Genomic DNA, 21,263 nt, shown 5'->3' on the forward strand with positions numbered 1-21,263 from the left:
CTCCTGTTTTCCAGCCAAAATTATCAGCTCATATGAATTGTAGAAAGAACACATTCTATCCAAGGACCAGGGGGAAAGATCCTTAATCAAAATGGTAAATGGCAAAATTCTCAATTGCTCATGGTCAATGACAAGGCCAGGCCTTCTTGATTTTAATTGCTCAGACACATAGAGAATTCCAAATCTTCATAAAGTCAGCATTTTCCCCCATTGGGATTATACACTGAAAAATGGGATAATACTGTCCTTGCTGCTGTTATGGGAACCCAGTAAATGTGTAGGTTAATATAAAATTTAGAAGTAAACTTTATCCTTTTTCTGTTTTTGTTTTGTTTTTGAGAAAGAGAGAATAAGGGAAAGACTAGATAACCACCAACTAGATATATCACCACAAGTGAATCCCCAGGTGTCATTGGCAATTTTGAAACCCAAGAGAAAGGAAACCTCAGGTGGCTCTGAATATGATTTGGAAAATAATCTTATTTTACAATCAAATATGCCAGTTGCCTCCACCATGTAAATAGATACCTGTATTAAGTTTCAGATTTTCATGAGCAGCTTTATCTACATTTCAGTATATTTTACATTCATCTAGCATGAGACTTTTTATGATAAGAGGAGATGGGAAAGCCTTTTTTAAAGATATTTAGCAGCCGAGAGAATCTAAAATGGAATTATTCCACTTGGAAATGGATAATTATGTAAGGTATATTCTGTACCATGTACATTTTTAAACTTTATATTAGGATTGCTTTTGAAGCCAATTTTAAGAGTGAATGCAGCTTTTCCCTCAAATAAATCTCCTCCTAGTCTCGTGCGCAAGTGTTTTCGCCAGAAAGTCTGCACTCTGCTTTGCCTTTTAGACCACCATTCATGGAGTAAAGCTATAAAAATGAGGAAAACGTCTACTTATTTTTAAAACAACTAGAATTTCTTTTTACTTCTTAGCAGTATTGGAAAGTATTTTAATAACTAAAATAATAAAACTTCATGTGAGGCCAATGCTACCTTAATTATTGCCTCTTGGGGTGGAAAATTAAGGAAACATTAGTAAATGTGTTAACTAGAGAAACCACTGCAGTAATTTCCCTCCACGTAACTGGGTCTAAAGTCACAATAAATCCATGCTGTACACATCCTTTGAAAGAAAGAAACATTATAGTTTTAGCTGTAATAGTAGTAGTATCAGAACTCTCAGGACTGAAATTAATGGACCATAAAAATCCCTGCAATTCATCAGTGGACTTTGATTAACCTACTTAAATGCTCTCCAGTTCAGTTTAAGGATCTGTGATGAGGGTTGTTGATATGATTGCTTGATTTGTTTTAATATTTCCAACACTCTAAACTACCCCATTACCATCTTAATATTCTAAAACTAATAAGTATTTGGAAATTCATTTTGAAGCACCGTATCTTTGAATAAACATGTTGAAATCGTGTTTCTTGCTTTTGCTTAAATCTTCAGTGTGTGATTGATGACATCTTGTAGATTTCCCTCTTTTTTTAACTATACTCGCCTCCTTCAACCCAGGACCCTTTCCATTTGATATATAGTGTTTATTCAGTCTTGTGACTGAACAGCACATGGGGCATTCATACCAATAACCACTGTTACTGTGTTGTTCCCTTCCCTGTAGAGCAAGAAGTCTCAGCAAAATATTCTTGAGGGTCACAGGGAATCTTTGCAACTTACAAATGCTTTCCCAGTCTCTGTAGACTGTTCAGGTTTCTGTCTGTATGTTGTTATTTTTATCATTAAAGTTAACCTTTACATTTTTGTCTGTGGATTTCATACCACTTATTAAAGTGCATTTTGGGATACAAAAACATGGAGCTAGAATAACGAAGGTAGTGCTGACCGCTGTCTCCAGTCCAGAAAGCGATGTTAAAGCAGAAAGGCAAGGTTTTAGGACATTTGCCTTACTGCATGCTCATTGCATTCCTGCTTTGTACCCCCGTCCTTCTGATCCCTTTTGTCTCTAAGTTAGGCACTACACCCAATTATATAGGACAGTCTCCGTTGGTTACTTCTATCGGACACCTGCCTTCTAGCTGTGTTTGGCAGGCCCGCTGGATGAGGTAATAATCAGAAGAAAATGTTCTGGTTTTTTGGCCCCATCCATGTACAAGATTATTCAAAACAGTTTTCTGTGAGTGAGAACAGAGATGCTTTGAGATCCCTTGGTCTAACGTTCTGTGGGGGTGTGGAGGAACAAAACTGTAAACTTTTTTGGTCCCTCTAGAAGGGTGGAAATATAAGTTACATCTGCCTTTGCCCATCCTTTCAGTGATGGCTACAGACAGATATATGTAGAAATGAGAGCCTCTCGTTTGTACGCATTGTAGCTTTACTCTCCCCAGCCGTCTTCTTGAGCACGGCTCCCATGGTCATTACAGCAGTGTTTTCCTAAAAGCATATTTTGCGAACTATTTCTCCAAGATGATGGCAGTTTTTTCTACGACAGATGCCTAAAAGACATATGGTTTTCATAGATTTTTCCGTCTAGACTAGCTTTATTTAGTGACTTTTGGCCTGAATTGGTCTAGTTAAAGTTTCTGTAGGAGCTTGTATAAAATTTTTAAATGTGGGCATACCATTAAGGTGTAAAACAAAAAGTTTGACTTCTTATTGGCAAACGATTAGAAGGGATTGGTTGAAAATTTCCTTCAGGTTAAGTAATTGTGATCATACTGTGCACCCACTTGCCCATCCCTCTCCCACAACACTGTCCAGAATGGAAAGGCTTACCCCCAAAATCCGGTAACTGTTAAATTCATATACTTCTCACTGTTTTCCTGAGTAAATTCTTTGTATTCCAGTTGATGTGTGTGAGTGTGTTAGAAAGCTGTAATTCTTTCTGCAGACTCTTTACATGGCCCAGGGGACTTATGATTCCTTGCCCTTTTAGCACCAGTTTTTACAAACACAGCATTTCTCTCATTTTAAAAAAAGCGTCCAACAAGCCGCAGAGTAAAGGAGAAGAACATTCAGGAGTTTTTGTAGGACCTTCAAACGCCGATGAAGATTTCATTTTAAAATGGCAGTTTTTGAGCCAATGTCAGAAGACTCATTTAGAAACAATATGATACTTCAAGAGGAAAAGAATAATATCTACACTTGCCCAGAAATCAACCTTTTGCTCCCTGACACCACAGATCCGTGCCCAGTTTAACTGCATCAGAACACGGAGACTTGTGGAAGAGAGAAAGTGTGAGCCATTCTGTTTTCGCACTAAGCATTTCATTGGACTCAGTCACATATTTGTTCACTGACATGGCAGCTTGCAAAGCACACCACCTCTCTGTTTTTCTGTTTGCTTTCAGTGTTTTTGTTTTTCAAGCTTGAACTCTAAGGCATGTTAGAGCTCCTCCTGCTGGAATTTTTTTTAATCACTGGGATTCTAATTAGTAAACGGTACCTCATCTCCATTTTTTCCTCTCGGACTGGTACATGACCAGAAAAATACGATGTGGTGCATTTAAAACTGGCTTTTTAATTCACTAGGTTTCACAAGTCAGGCAAAAATGAAACCTTGGTATGACATAAATCTTCTTTAAATCTTCAGATTCCTCATGCTCAATCTTTGTTGTTGTTGTTACAAAAATAAGAGGAATTGGAAAGTTAACTTTTGCATCTATATGTCTAAGGTACACCTTTACCCCATTTGAGGTCAGGCCCCAAGTCGGATACTCATGCCCAGAATGTTCTTGCTGTCTGTCAGAAAGGAGAAAAGGTCTTCCCCACCTTTCCAATGCAGAAGTGAATTTTACAGTTTCATAGAGAGATCCAGTGTTGTCTTTTTCCTCCCATCCTTGTTTCTTTTCATTTCTTCTCCCTGATTTGAGGTGACAAAGCAGTGTACATCTCAGAAGTAAAAGTTCGCCTCTCCCAGTAGCTGGTCCTTAGCACCTCCTTCCCAACCTCTCCTCCTTCCCCCAGATGTCTGAATTGGCCAACCCCCTCCCCTGGTGCCTGGTGTGGGAGTGAGGGGAAGGGCAGGGAGAAGAGGACAGAAGACGATGAAGAGGGTTAGAAATAGCTTTGCCCCAGCTACCATCAGTGGGACTAGGTTTCTACATCCATGCATGTAAGTTCTTAGATCTCTTTGGGGATTTCTTGAAAGAGAGAGAGAGGTAGAGAGGGAGAAGAAGGAAGGGAAAGAAGAGGAGAAAGAGACAAAGAGAGAAAAAAATCCTCAGAGGGGACACTGTGTAACTTCATTCAATAACCATGTGTGTGTGAATCTCTTTAAAAACCACCTCCTTTCTCTCTGTGTAGTTTTCTCCTCACTATATTCCTCTGACCTTCTGTTTCTTTGCGTACCTTTTAGTCTTTTTCTCTACCCAGCTTCTCTGTTGTCAGTGATATAGTACAGAAATTAAAATATAAAAAGGTCAGAAGTAATGGTTTTTAGGAATCATATTTTAAAACAAAAAAACCCTCAAAAACTTTGCTTTGTGAATTAGCACTTGGATTAAAACAAGTAGTTTTGCCACTTGTGATAAAAAATGAGACATTTGATTTCTCAAGCTGACAGTACTTTTTCTAGCTTTTTTTACCCCCTTCATACATACTATCTCCTATCCCTGGAATGCCGGCACCCTCAACTTTTTGTTTTCTTCAAGCCCTTTTAACGCCCCAACCTCTTTCCATCTCCAGTCTAGGACTCCAGGTGTCCCTGAAGCGCTTGAGGCATAATCCTGTCGTTGCACTTACCCAACTGTGAACACTGTTTACTTGTCTCTCTTCCCAACTCAACTAGAAATTCCTGGGCAGTGACTGTCTTTATTTCTGTACCCCTAACGCTTTATACAGTACCTAGCACATAAACAGGGCTTATTGAGTGAATGAAAGAAAACAAAATGAGTTGATATACAATGTTTAATCAAAGTTTATTTTCAGAATTAGCCCAATATTTAGTGTATTTTAAGAAATGATTTAAACGCACACTTTCTTGTTTTTGTGCTATTCCTTCTGTGCTAAAACCTTGCCTGGCTAATTCTTTTTACAAATCATAAAATGAGCGGAGTTCATGTAGGCATATCATCCCTTAAGCTGCCTTTTTGCTGCAACCACAGAAGTGGGTTTATCTGTACCATCCTTACGGGTGGAACCCGAGTCAGACGTTTAAAATAAAGTGAAAGAAGTGTGGCAAGGTGGATTATATGACCAGTTATCTCAGAGACTAATTTATACAGTATATGTTTGCATCTTCAAATAAAAGTTACTGACTGTTTTTCCCCTTATGTTCTTATTTCAAAGTTCATCAGTTGATTCATACTTTCCCAATGACATACATTTAAAAATCATGGGTTCATTTTCACAGGGGAAAGAAATGCTGGCTCTAAAATGTAGCAAGAGTCATATTAGAAAATTTCTCTTGAATCCTTTAAATGTACTCCAATTTCTCTGTTGTTTCCAACATCTACTGTAAACTATTGGACAGTACTGGCTCACTCTGTACCAAAGCTAAAAGAGCCAAAAATATGCTGGACAGCATCCTATAGTGTTTTTGACAATTACAAAATATTATCTTCCATGTGGACAAAATCATGACTGTTCATAGCATTTTTCTGAACCTCGCCTTGGACTTTTTAGATATGCAAAACCTGTTTTTTTAATAAATGCTCAAATTAAGAAGCAAAGCACAATGCTGTGCTGAAATTTAAAAATACTGTGTCCCACAGTCTGTTCTCTTACAGCAGGCATTAGCAAGAGGAAGTCCTGGGTCATAGTTAGCTGCCTTTCTATTTCACCTGGAGGTGTGCTCCTGTCTGATTTATTCCAGGGCATGTTCACTTATTCATGTCCTTGAATTCCTGCTTGAGACACTGCCCCCTACAGGTGCTACAAAAGGCTGCAAGCAGGATAAGGCGTACTCTCAGGTCATGGGAAGTTTATAATGTTGTTCAGATGATAAACTATGTATACATGCCTTAAACTTTGAAAAATGATGCAAGGATTAAGTTATTCAAGAGGGTCATGGAGAAGTAAGGCATTTCAGTTCCTGGGAAGGAGATACTATGGGCATTCCCCATTTAACTGACTCAGACGCCATCAGAGCAATTTTTGCCTGAAGCCACTTGGGAACCAAGCACAGCAGAGTCCATTGTGGGAGGCATGCGTCACGACTTTAGAAAGTTCAGAAGCAGTTTTTGCTTTTGTTCTCTAAGAAATTCATCCTATGTAGCCCTCAAAAAGGAAAGATACTTTACTTCTTGTATTTAGTTGGACAAAACCCTTCTTTTTTATCTTTTCACCAATAAGATCAAATGACTCTAAATGCAATTACATGTAAATTAAATTTTGAAACAGTTATATTTTAAGGCTTTACCTATATCTAATAAGTAGAGCTTATGGTATAAATTACATATCCTTTTTATGCAAATAGCTGTCCTTGTAGGCAAATATAATTCCCCTAAAAGTATCAGTCTTTGATTTTTTTGAGGGTTTTTTATTTTTTTAAACTTGGGTCCACCTAACTGATTAGGCTGGGCTTCAGTTGTACCCTTTTCAAAGATGACATGGTTAGATGTGCTTAGTGTCTGCACCCATTGCCATGTTCATGAGCAAGCTTCTCTAAACAAGTATTTATTTTTCTGGTGATGACTAACAAAAAAAACTACTGTAGTATAATATCTCAGTCTTTACAAAATAAACCTAAAACCAATTTGACCCATGCTTGAATCTGATTTCCAAAGGTATCAAAAATTTCCACAACCATTTCTTCATCTTTCTTAAGATAGTTTTTCCCAGCACTTTCTCTTTTTTGCTCTGACTTTATCTGGCAAGTGAAATGAATTGCTAAGAAAGCAAAGACAAAATCATTTATTATGTCTTCAGACAGTTTTCAAAGCATGGGACCAGCAGCATTAGCATAATCGAGGAACTTACTAGAAATGTCTCACCCCTATAGAAAAGTCTGTGTGGGACCTAGAAACCTCTGTTTTAGCAAACCCTCCAGGGAGTTCTGATGTACAGTCTAATTTCAGAGACATACCCTTAGAACATGCCCATGTAACTGCCCTATAGAAAAAAATGCTGGCCTGGGAGTCCTGATATTTTGGTTTAAGTAAGGAAAGGATGGAGCCTGAGCTACATAGGCCTAGTCTGGCTCACAAACTTATAGATAAATCTCACTTTCCATCCTGAAGAGAAATACAGACAGGGGCAGAAAGACCAAGCCATGTCAGTAATTGGTGTTACGATGCACCCCTGTTAAGATCGGTCACCCACTGTGAATACTCAGAACCAGCTAATCCAGAGAAGAGCAAATGAAGATTTAGTTCTCCCATTCTTAGAAAAGAATCAAATGAAACAATAAGAGAACTGATTCATTCTTCTCTCTTATCAGTGTAGCCAGTTTCTCCCCCACCATGCCACCCACCCCATATGAACATTCGACTTTCTTACAAAATTTGTCATTGTCCAAAATAATGCACCCGGCCCATCCCTGCAGCTACAAATGCAACTTTAAGTATTACATCTTTCCCTTTGATTTGGAAGCAGAAACATGGCTCTTCTATCGTAACCATAAACCGCCCACACACCACACAGTGTTTCAATAAACACTAAGTGATGCAAGATGCTCCATTTCAATATAATGGGTAATTTAATGAAGCCCATCTCTGTGCAAAGTAATGGAGGAAAATCTGGTACAAAACAAATAACTCTGCTTGGCCCAAAACAAACTGTCTTATGAGGTGAATGTCTTTGGAAACTCTTTGAATGGTTAGGAACTGGACCAATGAAATGAACTTGAACAGTAAACCTTAAATGTTTTTCTGGTGTTGAAGTTGGCAAACATCTTAGCATTACTTATTAAGAAAATTCACACTGAACAACTCGATGCTCCTCTTGGATTGTTTCCTTTACAGATTATCAAGGGGTTATTGTTTAGAAATAAAATGGTGCCTATTTCTTCCAGAAGGCTTGACCAGCTCTTTAGGATTTTTAATTACTAAGTACATGTATGAGTTATTTTAACTTGACAGTAGGCATATTTTAAAGATGTCATAATTATTTTAATAGACCATGATGGAAATTTGATCTTTCTTCTTTTTCAATCATTAATTCACCACACAGGTTGCAGTGCCGATTTAGTGCCCTAGGGACTCCCTTAAAGTGCTCATAATGGATAGGTTCTCCTGATTTATTTATTTGGAAAAAAAAAAAAATAGCATGAGCCAAAGACAAAGCTGAGTTCTGGGATATGGTGATGAACAAGATAAACAAAAGACCTGGCACATAAGAGAAATTTGTATTTTTTTGCTTTCCTGCCTTGCCTTCTTTCTGCAATTGCCTATTATCGTTGACTTTGTTGCATCACATCAACACGGCCCAAAGATTGGAGAGGAGATTAAGGAGAAGTTGCTGTGCCATCAGAGTATTTCGATCTTTCTATTCTCTATCATTGAGTCCATTCCTTCCACCTCCCCACTTAATTTCTAGTTTCTTTAACCCCATTATAGACCTACATTCTCCTATGACTTTCAAATTTTATATGCCATGATTAAAATCATATTTGCCCCTGCTTTAACCACATTATTGTATTTTCAAGCTCTGAGCCTGAATTACAAAATTTTGCCTCATTTTTTCCACTTAAGATGGGGTGCTGTAGTAAAACCACTTGCATACTTGTCTTAGCCTATTTGTATTCCACTATGAATAGATTTGAGTTTTTAAAAATTATGGAGCATAATACAGACCACATAGTACATGCTCAATAAATTGTACATGCAGTGCGTAACTGTGTTACAGATCATCTAGTCTGAGTCTCCTGTGTCACAGATGAGAACACTAAGGCTTAGAGAAGTTTAGTGGCTAATGATTATACAAATTGGCAGTTGAAGCTAAAATCCACATCCTTCAACTTCTGTGTAAACGTGCTGTCTCAAGTATAAGCCTCTGACAAATGCTTCAAAAAAAGTTGTATTTCTGGCCTCATTGGACCCACCCTCCTTGAGCTAGTCTATACTCTAGCCTGTCTGAACATCTTTGTGTAGGTACTTTTCAGTCATTCACTTGTTTCTCTGCTATTTAATAAATATTTATTCACTGTCTTCTAATCACATTATACTGAATGCTGAATATATGTAATAAATACAGAATATGTGGTCTCTGCATTCAAGAAATTTGCAGTCTACTGGAGAACACAGGCCATAAGCTAGTAAATACATAATGGCAAACAGTTAAGTGCTATGAAATGCATAAAACCATGAAGTGGTGAGGAGTGGTGGTTGGAAATTATTAGATGGTCAGGAAGTGCTGGGGTGTGACATTTAAGCCAAGAACCAAAGAATCAGAAGAGAACTCAGTTGCATTCCTTGCTCTCTTGGCCACAGCACTTAGTCCAAGCTATCACATATGCATGGAACAGTTTCTATCCCACCATGCTACCCTGTATTCTGCCCCTCGCTGCATTTGTCATTTCAAGTCTACTTTTTTCAAATAAAATCCCCTAATTAAGTCCATCCCATTATTGAGCCTTCTGGTGGAGTTTTACTTTTCCAGGTTCAAATTCTGGCCAACTTTCTCGCTCCTCCTATAACTGCTAAAATGCTAAGAATATATTTCTGTAGGTTATGTGACTATCAAACTCCCCGAGGAAGGGCCTATGATTTAGTATTTATTCCAAACATCTACTAAACAGTTAAACAGTCAAATATCCTGTAGGTAGAGTTTCTAAGAGTCTAAACTCTACATGCCATTGTAGCTGGTTTTTTTTTTTTTTTTGCTAGAACAGTGATTTATTTTTTAAAAATACCTTAGTATAATATAAAGACCAGTGGCTATCATAAGTATTCATAAGTTGTTTCTTACTTCTAGGAGTAACTTTCATTTATTCATTTGTCACATGTGCAATGAGTGAATGACAATCTCTGAGCTAGACACCACAAGAAACTGAAGATGACTAAGACACAGTCCATTTCTGGTCAGTGGCAATAAATATATAAACCTAATTCTAGAAATATGTTGGGATGCTAGAGAAGCATCAAGATAGGAAAAGGTGGGTCAGAGAAGACTTCACCAAGGTGGGTGTTGAGGGAGGAATAAACAAAAGAATCAGAAGAGAACTCTGATTGAGGACATCATTGACAGCAGCTCCATGCTAAACGTGCTGTGAAACACCCTCAAGTGGACATGACCTCTGGCCTCTGGAAAGTTCACATCAAAGGAGAAAATGGCTGGGTTCAAAGCCAGGATGCAAGTTAAACATATAACCATTTCAAATGAAAATGAGCAGTATGCTAGTGAAAGAGCAGGTGTTTTTGCATTGTCATAAGCGAAAAAAATAACAGGAGGATTTTTCCCAGCAGGAAACTGCCCAAACATTTCTGGTGGTCACACTAGCTAGTAGCCTTTCTGTGGGAAAAGGACTTACTTGTTTACCCAAATTAAACAGCTAGTAGGAATTGGTTTAGTTCCATACTGTGCATATAAGGTATCTGTAGTTACACTTTGAAAAACTGAGTGCTGCTTAAGTGATAAGACTTAGTGTAAGAGGTTAAACTGGCGTGCACCTTCCCAAGAAAAAACCCTTTCCTCCACAGTTCTTTGGATATTTTTCAAGCACCGGAGGCAAAAGAAACTCCACTAAGCTCTATGAGTTTGTGCTTAAGTGGTTGGTACTTTTCCCATTAACCAACGATACCTCTTTTGTTTTGATTTTTCCTTGACCATCTAATTTTATCTTATAGCTCTGGAATTTTTAACATTGCGTAACCATTTTCTTTAGCTTTTCTAACTTCACTCCTTCATCCTGAGAAAAAGTATTTGATTGGATCAATTTTGTGTGTCCAATAAAGAAGAAAATTTAATGTTATGACAGTAATTCCAGAAAGGGGGTGGAAGGGCTCTTTCTGAAAAATATCAATGGAAGAGTTTTATCAAGAAGAAAAGTTTCAATTTGCAGAATTTGTTGAATTTTATTGGCTATAAACATTACCCTCTGAGATATGATGTGTAAAGTCAAGTAAACACATAAAAAGCTTATTAATGCATTTAGGAAGTAAATGTATGGATTTAAGGAATAAAGAGTATTAGTTGGTATATAGCTGAAGATTCTCAGATACAGTAATATTTCATTATATGAAGTTTGTTTATTTAGAAACCTCAGGTATTAGAAACACCATCACCAATCAGAAAGTGAGCAATACTGTTACTAAAAATAAAACTTTTAGGACCCAAAATAGAAGCCAGAGCTCATGCAATTTACTCAGGGACTCACCCTGAGCCTGCTTATGCTTATTGTAGAGAACTCTAGAAAACTTGATTTTCTGATTTTCTAGTACCCAGTAAATTAGAAGTAAAGTATAGAATATATTGGAGAAAGCTCCTGCTGAGGGCATTGAGAATGATAGTTAACATCCTGACAGGGGGAAAAAAAGAAAGAGGAAGAACATTACATAAAGGGGAAAAAAATTCAGACCCCTTCAGTCTCTGAGGCCTAAATACCTTACTAGTTGCTGGAGTGGGCATACTCTACTGGCTGAGAAATATGCAGTGTATTTCTGATGGCTTTTATTTTTTTCAGATGGCTTGTAAATGATTTAATATTTGTATTAGTATTGGGAGGGAGGACTTCAGTTTTTAGAAAGATTTGCATATGAAAAATATCTCCTTTTCATTAAAAAATGCTGGGTGAGTGAAAAGTGACAGTATTAAGTTATTACAGATGGCAGCCGTTCCTGCTAGCCTGTTTGTGCATGAGCATGTGTGGGATGGCTCTTTCTCAGTATCTTCGGGATAACCTTCTAGTAGTTACTCTACTTGTTTCTTTACCTTTCTCTTTCTCTCTTTCTAGCCGGAGACCACCCCCATCACCAACTCGTCCCACTATAATCCGTCCACTAGAATCCTCCCTGTTAGACTAAACGAAGTGTCTGGCATGGCAGTTAATTACTAATGAATTTTATGAAAGCAAAATATTTGATAACTGCTGCAGTTAATCATGAGTAGTCGCATGTGTGGACATCAGTAGGCAAGTAACCAGTTTGACTAATGCATTCACCACTCACCTTCATTGCTCATGGTATGTCAAACTTTTGGGGTTTGACTGTTGAAAACTGCTGACTCTTTAAGGTTTTGTATGTTGTATCGACCAAAGTAGGCTGTATAGCAGCCCTCTGCTTTGTGGACCATTGGCCTACCCTGACATATATTTGAAATTGCTTTGACAGGTTTCCCACATTACCTACCAGAGAGCCCATTCAGTATAATTCTTAAGAGATAAGAGATGGTGGGCTTAGACCTAAATGATATATACTTATTTTCCTGCATTCTGTTTTGACTGATGAAAATTATATTGTCTGTTATAAATGTTTCTGCCTACTCCAGGATTACCTGTTTAGAACCTCTCTCCTTCCTCTTTATTTCATAAAACTGATAAGGAATAATTTTTAAAATTAAGATTCCTTAAAAATAAAACTTTTCCAGAAGGACAAAGTTGTTTGCAAAGGAAAAGTTAATGCATTGCTTGCTCTAGAAGGCTTCTCATGCCAGTGTGTTTTTGCTTCATGCTAGAAGCATATTCAACAGTGAATCAAAGCTTGCTTTTTGGTAGTCAGTCAGTAAATTTGGCTAGTTTCAGAGTTTAAGGAAGAAGCAAAATATCACATCTCAAGAAGTATCCGGACAAATGTAATTTCTTTATTCACCTATGTACTTACCTCCTCACAGATCACAGTGAAGGCTAGCATAGAAAATATTTAATTTTTTATATTGATCTGATTTTAGGCATGACTGACTACACTTTGACACTAATTCCATTCGATTTATTTAGTTAGAGCAAAACTATATCTCTCTTTCCATGCTAAATATGTAATTACCTAATGCAAAAATTTAGCCTACCTTTGAAACAGGTTAATGTAACTTTTTATCCATTCTAGGTTTCCTTAATAAATCCTGAGCCTTATTATAGGATAGCCATATTTTAAAAATGGGACCTCGCATGGAAAAAAAAGATGCCCCGGTTTAAGAGCAGAGCTCATTCTCCTGCAGTCAAACAACTTCAGGGTCTCTTTCCAGGTCCTTCCAGAAAATAGTTAAGACATCAAGATTTAAAGCAAATTGGCAAATTCTAACATTTCTAAAATTTACAAGTATAGCTTAGCCTGGGGGTTAATAGTTCAGTCTCGAGGCTGACTTTTGGACTACCTAGGAGTAGATGATTAGCACGTAGGAAACAGCCAGAAGCCAACTGGAATTTTGTCTGCTAACTGTCCCCAGACGGCAGACCAAATATTCACTGCCTATTTGTGTCCCATGACACCATTTCATGTTCTGCAGAAGTAAATCAGGTTAGCCAACTGAAATGTCTCCCTTTGAAAGCAGCAAACATGATTTGTACATTACCTTAACTTTAATTTCCTGTGTAGTTTATACCCAAAGCAGACACCCGTAAAGTATGAAGTAAAAACGCTTAACCGTTATTAAAAAGAGAACTTGCCAAGTTGAATGGTGTTGTTTTGAACTTATTCTAAAGGGTTAAAACTAGGCCACTCAGGCAAAAACAGAGAATACAAGATTTACAAAAAGAGCCCTTCAACTTTTAAATTACAAATGATTGTATAAAGAACTCCACCCTAAATCTTCTGGTATCTTATGTTTTCTCCTGGAAAAAATTAACTCTTTGTGAATGGAACAGAGGTGCAAGATACATACTGTATTTTTAAAACAGCATTGCAGCTGAGTGGAAATATGTTAAGGAAAAGGAATAGTCTACAGTGAGATCTTTTTAGAAATTTTCCTCTTTTTAGGATTCCCTTTGCTTCTTCCTTTGAATTCTCTAAAATAGGCATCTAATGGATTATATACTTCAGGGTTTGGCTTTGTGCTGTATGTGGTTTTGCGTTTTTCTATATTTCAAAAGTTTCCTTTGGTTAAAGGAAAATATTGTGGATAACCACTGGTGTGTTCTTAGATCAGCACAAACCATGTCAAAGAAAATTGGAGATTGGTTTTCCAAGTTCCTTTGCACTGGTTTTATGCAGTCATAAACAATGGCGTTTGCCACCTTTGGCTTTTGCTCTAGGTTTATAACTCCACAGTTTCCCTGTCTCAGTTGTCTCATCTTGTGTGTACATTTTTATTTCATTTTACTTCTAAGCTATTTCTAATAGAACCCAGCCTCTCTCCTGGAATCTCAGCATCATGTTGGAAAATATTTTCACTTTACTGCAGTGTGTCATGTGATCAGTATTAATCCCATTTCCCAAAGGGTTTGCATCCTGTTAAAAGGAGAAGTCAATGTAAGTGAAGTCACAAGCTCTAGGATGTGCAGTTTGGAGGACAGCGTTCATATCAGGCCTTTAGATGGGAATGTCACTTACTGAGCTTTCTAAGTATTCCCCATACACTTCAGGTCTTTCGTGTAACTGCCCCGATTCCTCCAATGTTGCCTGAACAACAGATGTAGCTCCATCATGTCTAGTATAATAAAACATACAGTGATTTTAGGATTTTAAAAAATAAACTGTGTGTTTATTTGATGAGTAAATCTATTTTATTGTCACATGCTAAATCTTGCATGCTTATTGACTAATTGGACCTGCCATCAACTCAGTTGTGGACAGATGATTGAAATAGTATTGATTTAGAACAGATATATTACATTTTCAGATGTCATCTACCAAAATGATTCCTCTGAATATTGCTTCAAGCTGTAGTCTGTAACATAGAAGAGCAGTAGGGTCTGTTTAATTAGCAAATTGCCTACTTGTTCAGATAATAACACTATTCCAAAATGTGATAGTAAAACCAAGTTCCTGTGATATAACTATAAGCCTTCCGACCTTAGAATTAAAGAGTAGTCATATATATTCATTTTATGACTTTTTAGTGTAGACTGTAGCCATAATTCTTAAGTATGAAATGGGACCTAATACCAGTATGTGACAAATGTTGCTGTTTTCTGTGTACACACATACTTTCTATGCATGTGTCTCTATACAGACTATGTGTATAGTATATACATAGTAAATTTGTGTAAGTACATGTATTTTGTGCCCTTTTGGGCAAGTAGGTTTAAAATTACCTGTTAAAATGCCATGAGCATGAATGTGATTGTATGTGTATCATGTATATATGTATATGTATGAGTGTAAATATGTATACATGTGCTTTGTATGTGTATGAATTATTTTTTAAATTATGCTACTACAAGAGTTAGCGTTAGAGTATCTGCCATAATATGTGATAACAGTGGTTCATTTTCCAAACATACATGGGGTGTACAAAATTTTTTTTGTATTGTATTCATTCTGAGAGGCACAGGCTCAGAATTTCCATGACAACATGGTAGAATAACATCTGCAGACAAAAACAATAATGATAATCTACAGACATTTACATCTAAATTCACAACATTGCTCTTAAAGAAGAAATTATCTTTGCCAATATAGCTAGCTCATAGTAAGATCTGTAAACCTACCTTTAAGATCGCTGATAGAATTATAAAAATTATTCTTAGATTGCTGAGCTGAATCTTTTAAAGCTAAGTTGGTCTATATAGTCATCTTTTTCTCTATGGTAAATGTCAAACTTTTAGAGGGATCTAGCAGTATAATAATACAAGTAGTGGATTTTTCTGAGTAAATTGCTTAAAATGCAGGGAAGAAGTTATGTAATACCTCAAAGGCAAGTCATCTATTCACTTTTTCAGGTAGACATTTTTCATTTGTCAGACAGTATAATTATTTGAAATCGACAGAAATCTCCTTAATGTTGAGAATAAAGCTTAAATAGTAGGTCTTTGAACTATGGAACTTGATGAAAGAAGATAATATTTGAGACTCAAGCCATGAGTTTTATATTATTTCACCAAGAGGACCGAAAGCTATGAACTCAGAGTTTAATGTGAATGAGGCTGTTGATAGTTTCCAAGAAACAGTTATTGGTTCCCAAGATTGCTCATTCCTTTCTCAAAAGCTCAAGTGTGTCTTTTAGATAATCTTCAGTCACCCTGTCTAGTTGGTATGTTTAACATTATGTGGTGTTCTGCATTGTGAAATTTTAAGATTTTGAAGCATATGTTGTATATGCATTGCTATCTGTATATATGTGTAAGAATGTTGGTATATATGAGAACAAAAGAGAGGGAACTCAAGGAAGAATCTCATGTTTGTCTTAAGACCTGTTCATACTGGTATATTGGTGAGACTTCTCACCTGTCTGGGCTTCCCTGGTGGCTCAGACAGTAAAGAACCTGACAGCAATATGGGAGACCTGGGGTGGGAAGATCCCCTGGAGAAGGGAATGGCAACCCACTCCAGTATTCTTGCCTGGAGAATTCCATGGACAGAGAAATCTGGCAGGCTTCAGTCCATGGGGTCGCCAAGAGTCAGACATGACTGAGTGACTTACACACACACACACAAACACACACACTCATCTCTCTGGTCTGAGGTTTTACACATGGCTCAGCTCAAGGCTTCATTTCTTTTTTATTTTTACCCTCTGATTTCTTAATGTAATGTTTTTTAAATTACTGTAAAATTATTCTGTCTAATCTCTTGCATTGTCTGTTGTCAATTTGATAAAAATGATCCTTCCCAATCAGAAATTCTACTATTACTTGATTTCTGTTTAATTTCATATGTATAGCATTTGTTTTGCTTGCCTATGTTTCTTTTCTCTCCCTTTTCAAAAGCAAACTAGTTTTTTTGCTTTTTTATATTAAGAAGGAGTGTACAGAAGCAAAATATTGCCTTTTGTGTCAGTTCTTTAATTAATTTGAGCCAGAATACTTTTCACTGTCTTCTTGGCACTTTCAGGATTTCTTATTGCTGATATATATGGATGGACTCTGTGAATGGACATTTTGAAGCAACTTCCTTTAAATCCTGTATCATTCTAGAAGGTCATGTGTACCTATTGTGAAAATGTGAAGCTGTACTACTGAACCTGAAATAAATGATAACATTTGAAGGACTCCCCCTTCCTCATTCTTGTATATATTTGAGTCATGTCTTTGCTTATCGGTAAGATCTGACTTGTAAATACTTAGAACTCTTTTTAATCCAGTTGTCCCAGAATTACCAGTATGGAGAATGATAGCATTTGACATTAAGGTCATTAATTTGGGAAAGAATGAAATTTTTAAAGGGAGAAAGTTGAACAAATCAAAGGCAGGAGAGTGGGAAACATTTTACTGCTGACTTGAAGTCATTGTTTTACTAAGTTAAAGAAGGACATAAACCTTAGGCTGCTGGAGTGTGCAAAGTGACACTTCCCAAGAAGCACCACGACACTTGGCTATTGAAAAGGAAGTGATTCTGAAAATCTAGGTCTACAGAAGGCATTTCTTACAGAAAGTAATTGAGCTTCCGACTCAACAGTTGACCTCCATTGTTTACTCATGGTGCATTGATGGGAGAAGTTACCACTTTTCATTTCCCCAGTATTAAGAGAATGGAAGAGTGTTCAGTAGTTACACATGTCCTTATCCTACCTGAATTTCCAGAGAATAGAGAAAGACTGTTTGTAAGAAGGGAATGGGAGGGGAGAAATTTTGATTTACTTTCCCTTTGTGTTCAGGATAGACTCCTTGTGGAAAGATGAACTGGAAAGACTGTTGGGTTAATTCACACTTTCCTGTTGTAATTTCTTTCTCATGTCTATACACGTTCTGTGAGAGGATCCATAAGTGTCTTCAGAGGAAGCCTCTTAACGGAAGAAAGACTCAGGATGCGAATCCTGCTGTGCCCTTGTGTTGTGTGTGTCTTACTGCATGATTCTTTATTCAGAATTGTTCCTGATAGAAATACCCAAACTGAAGGACCTTATTGTAACTGTTTGGCAGATTTCCATTTGTATTTTTAAAATAGTTCTGACATCAATGTAAATACCTGCCCGATTAGTTTTCAAGATTCTTATTTTTCTGCTGGAATCTTTAAATCTCATACTGAGAAGTACTCATTTCATCACACACCTGACATTTCCCCTTTTAAGACCATTTCTTGAAGTTCTTTCATACTGAGGCAGCCTGATACTTAGAGAGTGCATGCAACAGATGTTGGCTGAAACTACAACTTTAATTTGGAGTTTCCCAAAGTCCACTCCATGAGATTTTAATGTTTTACACATTCATACACCAAGACCCTCTCGATTAAATATACTTGGGAAAAGATGACTAAACACTAAAGGTTTCTTTACTAGAAGACTCTACAGGAGCTCTCATATCAGATTACAGGGCTAGTGTCTCCATGTTTCTCAGATTTATTTTAACATCAATGCTTTGTTCATAGAGCATCTATGAACTGTACTACAGGACTAGTGTTCTGAGGTACATGCCTTAGGAAACACTGCTTTAGTGGCTTTAGGCTAGGTTCAGTTCAGTTCGGTTGCTCAGTTGTGTCCGGCTCTTTGCAACCCCATGAACCACATCACGCCAGGCCTCCCTGTCCATCACCAACTGCCAGAGTCTACCCAAACCCATGTCCATTGAGTCGGTGATGCCATCCAACCATCTCATCCTCTGTCGTCCCCTTCTTCTCCTTCCCTCAATCTTTCCCAGCATCAGGGTCTTCTCAACTGAGTCAGCTCTTCGCCTCAAGGCAAATGCATTGAGTGAGATTATCCCAGTACAGACCATCACTAACACAAAGTTGGGTGATAAAATAAAATGTCATCGTAACGAGAGATCCCAATCTAGGACCATCCTCCTGGTATGCTGGTGCTTTGTCACAGTGGGGTCTGAGACGCAACCAGGAAGGTCACATAGGAGCAGGAGACCTGAAAGCAGGTAGTGACAGACGTGCCATGCATCCCGGGGAGCCTTGTGGAGAACTCAGATCAGTTTCAATACGACTGTGACTCTCTCACTCCAAAGTGAGAGAAAATACTGAAGGCTTGGGAAAATGAGACAAGAAAGGCAGTAAGAACAGGCATTCTTCTCAATGCTTCTCTGATGATCTCCACTTTTAAGTCAACTTAGATCTCTCCCTTCAGAAGAATACATTGGGGGTCATGTAATTACCTGAGAGAGGTAGGCTGAGTGAGTCCCAGTATTTTCAGCAAATGCCTTCAAGCACTTCAGCATTGGGTTAAGTAACATAGAGCAGCAGTCCACAGCCTTTTTGGTTCCAGGGATTGGTTTCATGGAAGACAATTTTTGCACTCCTTTGAATTAATTATATTACCCCTAATGTATTCTTGTGAAGGGAGAGATCGAAGTTGACTTAAAGTGGAGATCATCAGAGAAACATTGAGAAGAACACCTGTTTTTACTGCCTTTCTTGTCTTACTTTCCCAAGCCTTCTGGCTCACCCACTTCTCAGGGATGTGAAGTTATCTAAGTGATGGGCAAAGGAAACAAGCAGAGCATGTTTTGTGAGATTGTAACAGAAGAGAACAAAGTTGTAAGGAAGGCCTTCCCAGGGCTCTTGCCAGAGGAATGTCACCATAAGAACAGATTGCAGCATTGAGGTAGATCCAAGAGAATGTGGGTAATTCATTATTCTTATGAATAATGGGGCCTTTTATGTATATATGAATTATGCCCATGTTGTACACACAGTTTTTCCTGCCCTTTTACTTCCTGTTTTGGCCAAATGATTCTCTTAAGTTATTTTCAGAAAACTTAAGGAGGTATAACCTGAAATGATCATCTTGACTAGGGAGAATTTGCTTGTGCAGTGAATGCTGGCATGATGAGCTTTCAAAAGTGTTAGCAACTCAGTATCCCCACTCAGTAGTCCAAACTCAGTACTTCAAGTTTCAATTGTTAGAAGTGGCAACAATAGAAAGTTCTTTGTTGCCCTTCATATAAAAAGCTCCAGTATTTTCAGCAAATGCCTTCAAGCATTTCAGCATTGTGTTAAGTAACACAGAGCAACGGTCCCCAGGCTTTTTGGCTCCAGGGATCAGTTTCGTGGAAGACACTTTTTCCACTGACCAGGGCAGAGGTTCAGGGGGTGGGGATGATTTCAGGATGATTCAAATGCATTACATTTAATGTGCACTTTATTTCTAATTATTATTACTTCAGCTCAGTCTCAGATCATCAGTCATTATATCCCCAGAGGTTGGAGATCCCTGATATAGAAGATTCTGGAAATAGTAAAAAAAAAAAAAAAAATTGCCAAGATCCGTAATAGAAGTAGCACTGAGCCAATGTATGGTGTCATCACCAAGGATGCCTTTTTGGCAACAAGTGGAAAGTTAGATACAGGGTCAGTGAAGAGGAAAGAAAAGAGCTAAGGGGATAAACATATACACATTTCTCTGACGGTTGAAGCAAACGTTCTAGCTGTTCATGAAATATATTCCAAGACATAAAGCTTCTGACCCTGTTTCTGGACTAGAACACCAAACTCAAACAGGAAAGTGCTTTGGCATATGCTGACAAAATGTTGCTTTAGCACTGTGGACTTGCTGTTCAATTTAATGGCTCACCTCCCCACCCTGCTGAGGTCATTAAAGTGTTCTAAAGCCCCTTCAGAACTCAAAAATAGTTTCTGTTTGCTGGGCAGGTGATAAATCTCAGCAAGCCTGACAGGAATTTAATTACACTTTCTTCACAAAAACACTAGGGATACCCATTACCTGGATCTCTAAAGCTAAAGGCTTGCAGACCCCCCACAGTTGAAAGGTTACGGACCCATAATAAGTTCATCATATAAATGGATGGGAGGCCTCCTTAAGTGCAGCCAGCTTAAATTGGACCAAAGAAAAATTGGTCTTGGACTTTAGGAAAGGTAAGATCATTTTTCACTGTTGCTAAGAACTACCCCAGTCAGCTTGGCTCCATTAACATTTTATAGAAGATGAAAAAGAAGTTTGTTTTTGTTTTTGTTTTTTTGTAGACCTCCTTGCTCCACTCACTGAAGTGTTACAGAAGTAGGATGGAAGTGAGTATGTTGTTGAACACCTGGATGAGTAGCCAAAAAGAAGTCCCACAGGGAGCGGGGTACTGAACTAACCTCACAGTTCTATGGCTTGCTGTAACGTTGAGCTCATTACCAGTTGGGTTACAAAGAGGAAATTAAATGTAGACTTTTGCAGGAAACCCATGGGAAAGCTTCACTGGCCTGCTGTTTTCCTACTTACAGAGCTGTGCATTGCTCTGTAGCCTTTGCTGTATCTTCTCTACCAGCCCATCATCCAGAGACGCTGATGTCAAAACTAACCACATCTCTGGATCCTTCTTTCACATCCAGTGAACGTGACAAGATGCAAGCCAGGCTAGGGATACAGAGAAAGAGCCAGCAAACCAAATTTCACTTACCCTGGACCCAGTTCAGAATAAATCAGAGCT

At 37.8% G+C, this 21,263-nt stretch overlaps 1 protein-coding gene across 4 annotated transcripts in view; it reads left to right on the top strand.

Annotated features, from left to right (window-relative positions):
- Nucleotides 1-21,263, top strand: part of DNM3 (dynamin 3) — a 638,181-nt gene that overhangs the window by 616,034 nt on the left and 884 nt on the right. For 2 of the 4 annotated variants that reach the window (XM_069545637.1, XM_069545641.1), the window contains one exon: nucleotides 20,812-20,856. The exons of the other annotated variants lie outside the window; for them this stretch is intronic. In XM_069545637.1, the coding sequence (XP_069401738.1) occupies nucleotides 20,812-20,833 (22 nt within the window). In that variant the 3' untranslated portion in view covers nucleotides 20,834-20,856. The remainder of the gene's footprint in view (nucleotides 1-20,811; nucleotides 20,857-21,263) is intronic. 4 annotated transcript variants of the gene reach the window in all.

Source organism: Ovis canadensis, chromosome 12 (genome assembly GCF_042477335.2).
Source record: "Ovis canadensis isolate MfBH-ARS-UI-01 breed Bighorn chromosome 12, ARS-UI_OviCan_v2, whole genome shotgun sequence".
Classification (NCBI taxonomy): domain Eukaryota; kingdom Metazoa; phylum Chordata; class Mammalia; order Artiodactyla; family Bovidae; genus Ovis; species Ovis canadensis.